The sequence below is a fragment of the Haemorhous mexicanus genome, chromosome 7 (genome assembly GCF_027477595.1).
Source record: "Haemorhous mexicanus isolate bHaeMex1 chromosome 7, bHaeMex1.pri, whole genome shotgun sequence".
Lineage (NCBI taxonomy): Eukaryota > Metazoa > Chordata > Aves > Passeriformes > Fringillidae > Haemorhous > Haemorhous mexicanus.
Window position 1 is genome coordinate 28768824 of NC_082347.1, and position 12055 is coordinate 28780878.

General features: G+C 59.9%; 3 protein-coding genes across 14 annotated transcripts; 1 reads left to right on the forward strand and 2 right to left on the reverse strand.

The window, feature by feature from the left end:
- Window positions 1–113: 113 nt before the first annotated feature.
- On the reverse strand, window positions 114–6154 carry ZDHHC16 (zinc finger DHHC-type palmitoyltransferase 16). Of its 12 annotated transcripts, none has more exons than XM_059851768.1 (12): window positions 6067–6154; window positions 4758–4847; window positions 3669–3921; window positions 3275–3469; window positions 3006–3094; window positions 2772–2800; window positions 2434–2567; window positions 2163–2210; window positions 1488–1573; window positions 1086–1332; window positions 943–1013; window positions 114–604 (listed from the first exon to the last, which is right to left on the reverse strand). In XM_059851768.1, the coding sequence occupies exons 3-12, from the start codon at window positions 3903–3905 to the stop codon at window positions 490–492; spliced, it is 1251 nt and encodes a 416-aa protein (XP_059707751.1). In that variant the 5' UTR covers window positions 3906–3921; window positions 4758–4847; window positions 6067–6154; the 3' UTR covers window positions 114–489. The 12 variants fall into 12 exon arrangements, with proteins under 12 accessions (XP_059707751.1, XP_059707748.1, XP_059707747.1 ...); XM_059851765.1 differs by having other exon boundaries at window positions 3669–4214; XM_059851764.1 differs by having other exon boundaries at window positions 3669–4214; window positions 4758–4933; window positions 6067–6139.
- Window positions 6155–6171: 17 nt separating this feature from the next.
- On the forward strand, window positions 6172–8521 carry EXOSC1 (exosome component 1). The gene is made up of 8 exons (XM_059851779.1): window positions 6172–6320; window positions 6524–6639; window positions 6813–6887; window positions 7466–7554; window positions 7767–7800; window positions 7916–7966; window positions 8045–8129; window positions 8268–8521. The coding sequence occupies exons 1-8, from the start codon at window positions 6290–6292 to the stop codon at window positions 8372–8374; spliced, it is 588 nt and encodes a 195-aa protein (XP_059707762.1). The 5' UTR covers window positions 6172–6289; the 3' UTR covers window positions 8375–8521.
- A 527-nt stretch (window positions 8522–9048) lies between these two features.
- Window positions 9049–11756, reverse strand: PGAM1 (phosphoglycerate mutase 1). Its single transcript, XM_059851782.1, has 4 exons — window positions 11447–11756; window positions 10808–11082; window positions 10137–10317; window positions 9049–10042 (listed from the first exon to the last, which is right to left on the reverse strand). The coding sequence occupies exons 1-4, from the start codon at window positions 11739–11741 to the stop codon at window positions 9873–9875; spliced, it is 921 nt and encodes a 306-aa protein (XP_059707765.1). The 5' UTR covers window positions 11742–11756; the 3' UTR covers window positions 9049–9872.
- Between the last annotated feature and the right edge of the window lie 299 nt (window positions 11757–12055).

Genomic DNA, 12055 nt, shown 5'->3' on the forward strand with positions numbered 1-12055 from the left:
GCTGCCTAAGATACTGTGGGTTATAGACTCTTCCTCCTCTTTTAACATTGTTGTCCCTCTTCTCCCATCCCCAGAACTCCATGTCCCCCACAAGATAACAAAAACAGACTCCCTTAAAAAAACCAGTGTTTAGTAGATGGTCTTAAAAAGACTTCCCGGGGAGCACTTGGGGGTGCCATCCTCTGCGCCCAGCCCTTCAGAGAGCTGAGCTGGGCCAATGCTGGCCCATACCTGTGCTAATGAGGGCAGCACGTCCAGCTGGAGCAGGGAGCAGCAGCTCTGACACCTCGCCCCTGGGCTGCCTGCAGCCGCCAAGAGGGCAGGTGTCCAGGCACCAACATTGTCCATAGCGTTTCCCATGGCTCTGGCTCCAGTCAGTGATATGTGCCAGCCTTCTGCCAGGCACTTTGGCCAAAGGAAGCTGCAGTGTGGAGTGGGTTCCCCACATGCTCCCCTGCCTGCAGGAAGGGATGTCCAGAGCACAGGGCCTCAGATGGCCAGGAGTGGCGCGCGTTGCTCTGTCACGCAGGGAGGCAGGTCCCAGCTCAGGCCTGTCCCATGGGGCAGGTGAGGAGAGGGCAGCAGGACACGGGTGAGCCAGTGCCTGTGGGGAAAGTGAGGCCAGAGCCAAAAGGTGAAGTCTTGGTGCTTCTGAGCTCTGAGGAACCATATCCTGAGCTGCCACAATGGCTGAGCTCCTCAGCTCAGATTCTCTTGGCAAAGGTGTGCTGAGCAAGCCACCTTGTCACCAGACAGGGCTCCTGAGGCACAAGGTCAATGAAATCCACGTCTTCCACACCTTACAAAGCCCAGTGCAATGTGGGATCAATGTTCACTGTTGTCCTCTCCCCCAGCAGCCCAAGGAGAGCCCCTGTTGTCCCGACAACCCCAAGGGCTGCTGAGCCACCACTTTCTCAGGCAGGGGCTTCCCCAGGATTTTACCTTGGCACATCCACACCCAGGAACACCTTCCAGTTATCCCAGCCGCCGTAACTGTAGGGGTTCCTGAAGACCTGCAGGACAGGGAAAGGCACATCACATCTGGCTCTGCCCCAGCCAGCCCCCATGCCATGGGCTCTGCTCACCTTGCCTTTCTTCTGCAGTCTCTGCCTTTCCTTTCTGTTGATGTGCCGTTCAATGCTCGTTTCCCCACGGGTAATGAGGGCAGCGTGCCACAGCGTCAGGGCACCCAGGGCCAGTGCCACCGAGCTAGGTATGACAAGGGACAGCAGGTAGAACACAGGCCTTCCTTCCCTGACACTGCAGCTGGCAGGGGCTGAGGCTACCTCCCTGCACCCACAGCCACCTAAGTGGGTCGGCTTGTCTGATCTCCTGTGACAGAGACAAAATCTCTCCTTCTCTGTGGCCCAAAGGCTGGCAGGGCAGTAACATCTGAGCTAGAGTGAGCAAGCCCAGCTACAGGCAGGTAAATGGTGAACAATGTGACAGGACTCATTCTGTTTTCCCCAGCCCCTGGGCCCCCTTACCTGCACAGGACCCAGAGGTAGACCACGCTCTTGTGGAAAGCTCTCTGGCGGAAGGAGAAGGTGGGTGGTGGGGTCTGGTAGTATGTCTGAAAAAGGACCAGATGGGGAGGATTACCCACAATGCTTTACAGCTTGAAGCCAGACAGGGATCTCTGCACCCTTCCCTGCTGCAGAACTTGGACAGCAAGAAAGGATTGCAGCTGGAACTAATGCAACAGCCAGGGTGGGGGGGCGGGCAGCTGGGATAGCCACGAGACAGACAGACAGACAGACACCCAGAGCTGGCACAGGTGTGAGGAACAGTGGGCTGGAGGTAAGGGGGCAGGGAGCAGCCATGGGCCTGGTCAGGACACTGCAGCTGGTGGTCATGGAAAGATGTGTATGTAGTGCTGCAGCTTCACCAGGAGACCATGGCCTGAGCAGCACATGCCAAGAAGCTGTCACCAACCCAAGCCCCTGGAAGCTGGGTGCAGAGAGGTAGACCCCAAGCTGCTGGAGGCATTGTCCATAGCAGAGCTGCCTAACCAGCCCCAGCTCTCTGACATGTGAGATGAACATGGGGGCTGGTTGTGATGTGGGATGCTCCTTTGAGAATGGAGCCCCAAGCAGGACCCAGCCTGCACAGCAGCTCTGCTCCACACTGCCTGGAGCAGCTGGGGGGCAGGGATGTCCCACCTGGTTGGCAGCCACCTGCAGTCTCTCCTTCTCAAGCAGTTTCATTCTCTAGGGGGACGGAAAACAGGGCACCAGTTATGTGTCTCAGAGGAGCAGGACAGGGACCCTTCCCCTCACACTCCCACAGGACCAGAGCAGCTGGGGGCCTTGCAGGAGGAGGAGGAGAGGGGAAGCAAAGTCACTATATGGCTGGGCCTGGCCCAACCTTGCTCTGCAAGCTCAGCTTGGGGAAGCCAGGCAGTCTTGGTGCATGGCAGGAGAAGCTGCTCACCTCAATGGCTGCATAGGCATCCCGGAACATGTCCCAGCCACTGATGCTGCAGTAAATGCAGCCCATGGTCATGAACAAGCAGAAAGAGAAGAAGTAGCGGTGGTTGTAGTGTCCCACACAGTTGTTTAGCCAGGCTGCCTCTGGGGTTAAAGGTACATAACTGTGACAGACCATGGGTCCAAACCCAACCCAGGGACCAGGGCAGTTCTTCTGGGCCCTGCTCCCATCACCCATTCCTATGCTGACTGTTTCCTCAAGAGAAGGGACTGGGAGAGAAGGGGGAAGCAGTGCTGGTTCCCCCCAGGAGTGTGCCACTGGTTAGTACTGCAGAAGGATACGACAGTGGTGGTCCATCTTCAGCACACACCTGGGAGAGAGGAGACCAGTGCCAGTGTCAGAGCCAGTGCAAGTGGTGTGTTTGGGAGGGGACAGGCACCCCCCAGCCCTGCAGGCTACAAGCGACAGGGCAAGGAGGGGGCAGAGCAGAGGAGAAGGGCCCCTGTCTCACACTGGGGCAGGGGGTGAGGAACGGGGTCCCAAAGGCTGCCCCAGGCAGAGGGAGGGTGTCCTACCTGTTGCAGATGCTGCAGTGATGGGTGCGAGCTGGCTTAGGGGCAATGCATTTCCTGCAGATGGACACACCAGTGAGGTCATTCTTGGCCTGTGCACAGGTCAGAAGAGATTTGTGCATCTTAAACCCTGCATCTCACACTCCTGCTCTTCTCTGTGCTGCCCTGCTGCCTCCCCACTCTGCATTGCCCAGGCTAGCTTCCCCAGTTTAGAGGCGTCCTCCAACAACATCACCAGGCTGTGATCATCTGTAGCTCACTTGGTGCCTCACCTGTGGTGGGTGCCCAGGTGAAGTGGTGATAGCCATGTAGTAGTGGAAGACAATCATGATGAGGTTCCAGTGTCCATAGGCGAGGTGCCAGCATATCCAGGCAGGTGTGTAGGTCTGCAGGATGAGGGGCAGCAGGCAGATGTACACGATGGCCACAATAGAGCTCGTCAGCCCAATCACCAGTGCCACAAACACCTACAGGAAAGGGACCTGGTCACTGGAGTGGGCAGTGCTTGCCCCTTGCTGCCTGGGAAGAGGCACGGGCAGGATGGAGCCAGAGGAACCAATCTGAATCACACACTGAGGTCCCAGCTCACTTCCTGCCTGAAGCACAGGCAGCCCTGAGCCCATTGCCCCAGCACCACATGTACCCTGCCCCATGAGGGCGACTCACCACACCAAACCATCGGGTGACATGGTCCACCAGCCAGTAGACCGGCTCAAAGAGAGAGTCAAGCACCACATCGCCATTGGTGAAGGAGTTGTAGAGCAGGGAGCGGAGGCAGAGGTGCCCGTAGTGCCACAGCTGCTCCACCTGCCGCACCAGCTTGAAGCGCCGCCGCCGCCCCAGCCGCAGGCACTTGAGGAGCAGGCGCATCACCGCAGCAAACATCCGCTGCCGGCTCCTCATCCCTGCCACACCACGCCTGGGGGGACAGGAGCTCTGCGTGGGCAGGCCACCCTGCTGCCTGGCTGTCCCTCCGGAGGGGTTTCCCCTCCCTGACGCGCTGATGTCGGCAGTGCAGCTCCCTGAACTGACGAGGATGCCGAGCTGAAGAAGCTGAGCCCAAGCTCCCGGAGGCCACGGGGCCGCTGTCGCTGGGATGTCTCTCTGCACGGAGCAGGGGGCACAGGCCCCTCAGCATCTGGGCTCAGGTGCTCTCTGGTCCCATCTCGTCTTTCCCAGCGGGGAGGGGGCCGGGGGAGTGACACGGAGAGTCTGACTCAGAGGAAACCAGAGAAGGCATGAACATCCAGGATGCTGGGCCATTTCCAGGAATTATTTCAGCCCTTCCCAACATGTTCATGAACAGGGGAATCCACACAAGGAAAATGTGGACGAGCCAGTAAAGGATTACCCCTCCTCCCCTAGTCCCTCCTTAAAGTGAAGGATGCTACTTGCCTTCACCTCAACCTCCGGACCAAGTTGCAGAGGCCACCCTCCCAACCCCACAGCCTCACTCCAAGAGTCCCAACACTTCCTCCTTCTCCTCGCCTGAATCCTTGAACAGTGCCACACACCAGCAAATGAGAGACCCAGGGACTGCTCTGGGCCAGTGGTCCCCTGCCTGCTGAGCCCCTTGTCCTGCCTGAGAGCTTTGCTGGGAGTGACGAGGAACCCGATCTGGCCCAGCACATGGGAAAATGATCTGCAGGGCTGGGGGCCCCAGGCCTCCGTGCAGGCAATACCCATCAATATTAAGCAGCGAGGCTGCCCCAGGGTCCTGCCAAGGCACGTTCTGAGCCTGGGCCAAGCACTCACCTTGGCCTGGTGCCAGGCACTGGTGCCCGAGCTCAGAGTCACTCCAGCAGGGATCGTCTCTCTGCACTGCTGTGCCCACCAAAACAGCCCCTGGGGAGCAGCAGGGAGGGTGAGGGCAGAAGCTGCAGCATTCCAGATGGGCTGCCCAAAGGAGACAGGGCTCTCCCTGACTGTGCCTGAGGATTGTGGGGTTGACCCTAAGGTTGGGATCTGCTGGATATGAGGACCCCAGACCCAGCAGCCCATTCCAGGTCACAAGCATGGCTCCTGCCCTGGTATGAGAGAGGTGGGATATGCAAATGCTTGCATCACCCTTTTCTCCACATTTCCCCTTTGGTTTGCCAGGAGCTTTTCTTTGAAACTCAGCTGGTGCAAAGAGGAGCAACAACTTCGTGACATGCAGCCTTTGGGTGACACACATCCCTGTGCTGTCAGTGTGGTAAAAGACAAAATACTGCAGCCAGAAGCAGGTGTTGAGGTCAGCCCTTAACTCCAAAGACACAGCTTCCTCACCTACAATAGCGGCAGCTGTTGGGCAGGGAACGCACAGAGGAGGCAGCCAGCCTGCTCCAGAGCAAGACCCACTGTCTCTAGACAGCTGCCTGAAGATAGCAGCACAACCACAGAGATGAGGCTCCACCAGAGCCACGCAACTTTCCCCTGCCCAGCCGGGCACTGGGATCCAGCCATCGACCTGCCCACGGCCGTCCCCACATCCCAGCGGGGCACCGAGCCCAGGGGAATGGGACAGCAACCACCAGCACAGGCAAGAGCACTGCCAAACTCACAGCCGAGGGGTGGGGATCCTTGGATTTGGCCCCACCCCAGGAAAAGAGAAGGCCTTCCCCTGCCAGGTCCAGGCACCCAAGCGCAGCCCTGTGGCACCCTCCGGTGGCTCCACAGCGCCCGGCTCCCGCGGGTCAGTAGCACCCAGCCCCACAGCGCCAAGACACTTTCCGCTATTTAGCCCCATCCTCAAAGGCTGCCCACGCCTACAGCCCCACCGCATCCAGCCCCGAAACAGCCGGCTCTCCCTGCCCGCAGCATCCCGGCCCCTCCAGACCAGCAGCATTCCTCCCGCTGCCTCCCATCCCAAGCGCACCCCATGGCGACACACCCCACGACCTCCGGGCTCCGCACAAGCCCCTCCTGCCCCACAGCACACGGTGTATCCCCCATCCCCTCCCGGCCCCCGCGCTCCCCGCCCCAGAGCACCTCTGTATCCGCCACCCAGCCCCACGGTAGCCACAGCTCCTACAAGCCCACAGCCTCTCACAAGGCCCTGACACCCCCACCCGGCGCCGCCGACCTGGGCCCGCCGCCCGCCGCCTCCATGCCCGGGCCCCGCCGGCCCACGGGCAGCTCCCGCGCACGGCATGCCGGGAGCACCGTCTGCCGTCACCGGACTACAGCTCCCAGCATGCCTCACGTCGAGTAGGCGAGAACCAATACCCGCGACACTTACAGTGCGCCATTGACGTCTGGAACCAATAGGGTTAGGTCTTTCGGGTGATGCCCTCTCGGCAACGGGCATGGCGCCTCCCGCACGCTACTGCGTCCCTGGTGAGTGCGGCCCGGGGCTCCTGGGGCTGGGGCTGCTACTGCTCGGAAAGGGGACGCGGTGGCTTAGGAGAGGAGTAGGGGACGAGGCAGTGCGGAAGGGCTTATCCCGGGGATGCGCCACACAAGGCCGGCTGGGAGCGAGCGCTGTGCCCGGGGCGGTCCGGGCCCGGGTCCCCGGCAGCCCCTGAGCCCCTGTGTCGCAGGTGAGCGGCTGTGCAGCACGGAGGAGGCCACGGCTGGTAGCGGCACCTACACTCGTCATGGCTTCATCTTCTCCTCGCTGGCTGGCTGTCTGGAGAGAAAGAATGAGGACAACGAGGTGAGCGCGGGCGCGGCACGGCTGCTCCTTCCCAGGGCTGAGTGCTGTGCGTCGAGGTCCCACAGCCTTCCTGGAGACTGGGCTGCCACGGGGAATCGGACTCCGATGGGGTTCGGCTGGTGATCCTGTGCACGAGCTGTGCCCTGTGCTGACCCTCGTGTCTTGCCCTGCAGCTTCCCGTGGTGTCGGTGGTGAGAGACAGCGAGTCCCAGCTCCTGCCCAACGTGGGGGCTGTGGTGACATGCAAGGTGGGGCACTGGAGCGCTGCATTGACAAGCTGCATGGGCCTCGACTCTGTCTCATTCTGAGCCTCGTTCCTGCACACGGATAGGGTGGGGTGAGGAGTCCCTGAGCTTCTTAGTCCCCTCTGTACAACTCCCACCAGGGCAGGGGCAGCCCAAGGGCTCCCTTGAGTCCCTCACTCACAAAGAAAGAGGGTACTGGCATGAGGGACACCTGCCTTGAGACTGAGGTAGGCTTGAGGGGACGATTTTCTTTGCTCTCCTTCCATAACTCTTTCTGGGGCAGGGAGTGTGCAGGTCAGTGCCTCAAGCAGCTTGTAGAAAGGATGACACAGACCAGGGATTAGTTTTCTTATGTTCCTGTTGGTGGGTGAGGGACTGGGATCACTGCAGGTCTCAGCCTTATTCTGGTGCCTCAAATTGCACAAGTATAATCTTCCTCACCTGGCTTGCTGCCAGGTGTCCCACCATTGCTTGGTCACAGGCTGGAGAAGGCCAAGTGAGACCTGAGCTCCCTGTGCAGCCCTGCCTGCTCCCTGCCCTTTCCCTGCCTGGACCGCTGAGTCCCCTTTTCCTACATGCAGGTCTGCAGTATTAACTCTCGCTTTGCCAAGGTCCATATCCTGTATGTTGGCTCCACGCCGCTGAAATCCACCTTCCGAGGCACCATACGGTAGGGAAAAGGTTAGGATCCCCTCCCTTCAGGGGGAGGAAGGTTGTTGTGGGCAGTGCAGCTGGCTGCCCTGAGCTGGAGCTCTGCCCTGAGCACTGGGCTGGTGTCCAGCAGGCCCTGGTGAGCACCCAGGGAGGCTGGGACAGCTTCTGCCACAGGCTGAGAGTCATCTGTACTCATTGGCACTCAGATCCCTCCATCTCCTTTTTCAGGAGAGAAGATATCCGAGCCACAGAGAAGGATAAGGTCAGTGAGCCACTGCCAGGAACTGTTCTATACCCGTTGCCCCCTGGTTTCTGCTTTTGGGGCCCTGTCCCCCCACTGACAGCAGCCTGGCGCTATGTGGCTCTCTCCTGTGCAGGTAGAAGTGTACAAGAGCTTCCGCCCCAGTGACATCGTCCTGGCCAAAGTTGTATCCTTCCCCCTCAGGGACATTGGGTCACCTCAAGCTCCTTTGTGGAAGTCTTGCCCTTAACCCCTGTCAAACCAGATCTCCCTGGGGGATGCACAGTCCAACTACCTGCTGAGCACAGCAGAGAACGAGCTGGGCGTGGTGGTGGCACGCAGTGAGGCAGGTAGGGACAGGACAGGGTCTGAGCTGAAACAGTTCTGCCTCATCCCTGCCTTAGGGGCAGCTTGATGCAGCTGTCTCCCTCTCCACATGGAGGAGTGCAAGTTTGGGAAGGAGCAACCCTGACATATTGTGTCCCCAGGGGTGCAGATGGTGCCCATCAGCTGGTGTGAGATGCAGTGCCCCCGGACACACACCAAGGAGTTCCGTAAGGTGGCCCGGGTGCAGCCCCAGTTCCTGCAGACATAACACCTGAGGGGGGGCAGGGGGCTGCAGCACTGGGGCTTGTGGAGCCAGAGCAGCCCCTGGGCTCCCACCTCCTTCACAGCTTCAGCTAGGCCTCCACTGGCAGGCCAGGTTTGCTACTTGTGGATAATAAATTTTTTTTGAGAGGTTCCTGCTTTGTTCTTTACAGTGGGGGAGCCAGGGCTATTGGTGGCGCTCTGGTCTGGGTGCTGCAGCACAGCAGGTCAGGGAACAGCTTCCACAGCACCAGGGGCAGAAGGAAGCACATTTTCATTGCTGGTAGAGTGATGCAGTGATGCCAAAAGCACAGAGCCCTGGGCTGCAGCTGTGCTGCACACTCACCTCACCAGGTTGGTTTCCCCACATAGGAGTCAATCCTGGAGCAGAGCCTGTGTCAGCGCACCAGTGTGGGCTGTGGCTGAGAAGAGCCTGGGGCCATATCACCTTAGGCCACATATGCATGCCCTGCCCTTTGGGATGAGGGTGTGGCACACAGAGACGAAAAACCAGAGCATGGCAGGGTATCACCCTCTTGGGCAGAGATTGCAGAGCTGAGCTTTGCTCCTTGAGCCTGGCACAGCTTGTACACGCTCATGTCTGTGCCCAGCAGTGACTGCTGCACGTGCACACACTGGCAGCACGGAGCCCAGATGGCCCAGAGACACGTGGACACCTCCTTATTGCGCATTACTCCTTTATTGAACTGGAACAAGATGGCTGCTATGGTTGGACAGTTACACTGACCCTGTACAAGCCCAGGCTCATGACACCGGCAGGGGGGAGGGCCACAGTGACAGGCCACGGACACATGCCTGAGGGATGGGACACAACAGCACCTGCTTCAGCAGGAGGAGGATGGGCATCAGCTGGGGGAAGCATGTCAGACACAGACCTCCAGGCAACAGGCTTCCTCCCTCACCCTTGTCTGAAGGCAGTATAGTTAAAGCAGGGGCTGGCAGAGCTGAGCCCAAAGTCACGAGTACCACCCTGGGGTGCTGTACCACATGCACCAAAACACAACCCTTCCAGTGGCAGCCCAGTCACTGTGCCATGCACCCACGAGGGGATGGGGTACCCACCTTGGTCACTGCCAGCACTGCACTTGCCTCACTGCTCCCGGGAGGACTAAAGTGACAAAACTACAGTAAACAGGTGACGAGAGCTGCCAGGGATGCAAAGCAAAGGAGGAGCCTGGCATGGCAAGGGATTGCTTGGCCTGTCCCTCTGCAGACAGAGTCTGAGGGTTGGGATCACAGCATGGACAAGTGTGGGGTCGCTGCCTGGCAGAGACAGGGCTGCCTTTCACACCAGACCTCCATGTCCAGTCCTCGCCCCAGAGCCCCCAGCCTATCTGCAGAGGGGAGCCTGGTCTGAGGGAATGGGCCTAACCGTGGGGAGCGCCTCCAGCTCCACAGCTCCGAGTTCCTACAACTGTGGGGGTGTGAACAGAGGGGTGGGGGATGGCAGGGGGCTCTACTACATGGTGCTCTGCTGCCTGCCCTCACTTCTTGGCCTTGCCCTGAGCAGCAACAGCCTCCATGGCCTTGCGCACGGTTTCCTCATCCCCGAGGAACTGCATGGGCTTGACAGGTTTCAGGTTCTTGTCCAGCTCATAGACAATGGGGATGCCAGTAGGCAGGTTCAGCTCCATGATGGCCTCTTCTGACATGCCTGCAAACATAGCGGTGCCGTCACTCTTGCACCTTCCCACAGTGGCAGCTGGGGAAGGAGGGGTCCCCAGGATGCCCCTGCAGGGGTGACCTACCTTCCAGGTGCTTGACAATCCCACGCAGGCTATTGCCGTGAGCAGCAATAAGGACTCGTTTGCCCTCTTTGATCTGTGGGACAATCTCCTCATTCCAGAAAGGCAGAGCCCGGGCAATGGTGTCCTTCAAGCTCTCGCACGTTGGCAGCTGGTCCTCTGTCAGGTCGGCATAGCGGCGATCCTGGGAGAACGATCATGCTCACACAGCAGCCCAGTGCCCCCATCCAGGGTGGGAAGAAGGTGGCAAGATTTTGTCTCTCCCCAAGATTCTCTGCTTGAGGACCCACTACATTTAAGCAAAGCCAGGCTTGGAAGCAAGAAAGTGCCTTTGAGATTTGGGGCTGCAGTGAGCCACAGTCAGGGCCATGTGCCCTTCTGGGAAAAGTCGTACATTGCCTATCCAGGCAAAGAAACCAGATCAAACATCCATGGCACTAATAATTAACAAAGACATTGTGCCCTCTTCTTTGGATCTGTCCGTACAATGCCCAGGAGTTCAACTCCACAGGGAGGAAGCAGGATAAACTCAGCCTAAAGTCTGCCAGCACCATGCACAATGGCCCCACATAATGCAACAGAGACACAGGAGACCTTATACAGGAACCCAGGCCACACTGCAGGTGTCTTTTAAGAGACTCTTAGCAAAGCAGTCAAAGAGCAATGGCTCTTACCTTTGCAATAGTGCTGTAGAAGGGGTGGTCAGACTGCATGGGAGGCGGAGGGATGTCATAGGAGCGCCGCCAGATCTTGACCTGTGCCTCACCGTGCTTCGCTGCTGTCTCAGCCTTGTTCAAACCCGTGAGAGCCCCATAGTGCCTCTCATTTAGGCGCCAGGTCCGGATAACGGGTAACCACATCTGATCAATGGCATCCAGGACGGTCCAGAGAGTACGGATCGCCCGTTTTTGTACCGAGGTGAAGCAGATATCGAACTCATAGCCGGCATCTAGAAAATACGAGGAAAGGGGGAGGCGGAGGAAGACCAGGAAGGTGAATGCCCGGCCTTATGCAATCGGTGAAAAGGGCAAGGGCGGCGGCCTCACCCCACCGGTACCGGTCGCGTCCTCGTCTTTACAGAAAGCGGCGGCGGCCAGGACGAGACCGGTACGTGATAACCAAGACACTGCAGTACCTACGACTCCCCCAGCAGCAATGAACCCCCGACCCAGCACTGGAGGCCCTCGCCCAGCATCAGAGAGCCCCAAACCTGCACCCGTTAGGCTCGACGTAGCCGCACTAGGCCGCATCCCGTTCCCCCGTCCCCCGCGACCCCCCTCTTAGCCGGCACCCCCTCCCTGGTCCACCGGTACCTCGGAGGGCCTCGCCACCGCGCCGCGCCTCCTGCTGCCCGGCGGGGCTGAGATCGGCGTCGTACCATCCGCTGAAGCGGTTCTCGAGGTTCCAGGCGCTCTCACCGTGGCGGACGAGGACGAGCCGGTACGCGGCGGCCATGGCGGGCTGAGGGACCGGGGCGCGTTGCTCCTCACGCCGCTGCCGCGCGCGATTAACGCCCCCGCTCGGCCCCGCCCCGCCCCGCGCGCCGCCGCCGGGAGGGGGGAGGCGCATGCGCTGAACGCGCGCCAGGCGGAGGCGCACGTACCACATGGCGCGGCCGCGAAGGGCGGTGCGACCTTCAGGACATGGCGTCACTGTGACGTCACGACACTCAGTAATACGTAACACGTGACGCCTCGGCCGGGGCTACGGGCTTGGTCTGAATGGTTTTACAGGGCCGCGGCTCGGGCACGGGGATGTCTGGTGGGCTCTTGCCGGTGGCTGCCCCTGGGCCCTTCAGGTCTCCCAACTCTGCCCCGATTGGGCACGACCCCGCTGAGCTTCCCCGACACTACTTCTCGCCCACTCGGCCGGGACGCGGCCTTCCCTGATGGCTGCCCTCACTTAAGATGGCGGCTGGCGCC

Excerpts from the sequence above, each read along its gene's own strand:
- EXOSC1 (XM_059851779.1), top strand. The coding sequence starts at position 6,290 with ATGGCGCCTCCCGCACGCTACTGCGTCCCTG. Across the intron at positions 6,640-6,812 it reads GAAAGAATGAGGACAACGAG|CTTCCCGTGGTGTCGGTGGT; the intron begins GTGAGCGCGGGC and ends CTTGCCCTGCAG. Across the intron at positions 7,967-8,044 it reads ACATCGTCCTGGCCAAAGTT|ATCTCCCTGGGGGATGCACA; the intron begins GTATCCTTCCCC and ends CTGTCAAACCAG.
- ZDHHC16 (XM_059851762.1), bottom strand. The coding sequence starts at position 6,092 with ATGGAGGCGGCGGGCGGCGGGCCCAG. Across the intron at positions 3,095-3,274 it reads CACCTGGGCACCCACCACAG|GCCAAGAATGACCTCACTGG; the intron begins GTGAGGCACCAA and ends ACCTGTGCACAG. Across the intron at positions 2,211-2,433 it reads ATGCCTATGCAGCCATTGAG|AGAATGAAACTGCTTGAGAA; the intron begins GTGAGCAGCTTC and ends CCGTCCCCCTAG.
- PGAM1 (XM_059851782.1), bottom strand. The coding sequence starts at position 11,741 with ATGTGGTACGTGCGCCTCCGCCTGGCGCGCGTTCAGCGCATGCGCCTC. Across the intron at positions 11,083-11,446 it reads CGGTGGCGAGGCCCTCCGAG|ATGCCGGCTATGAGTTCGAT; the intron begins GTACCGGTGGAC and ends CGTATTTTCTAG. Across the intron at positions 10,043-10,136 it reads GATTGTCAAGCACCTGGAAG|GCATGTCAGAAGAGGCCATC; the intron begins GTAGGTCACCCC and ends CTATGTTTGCAG.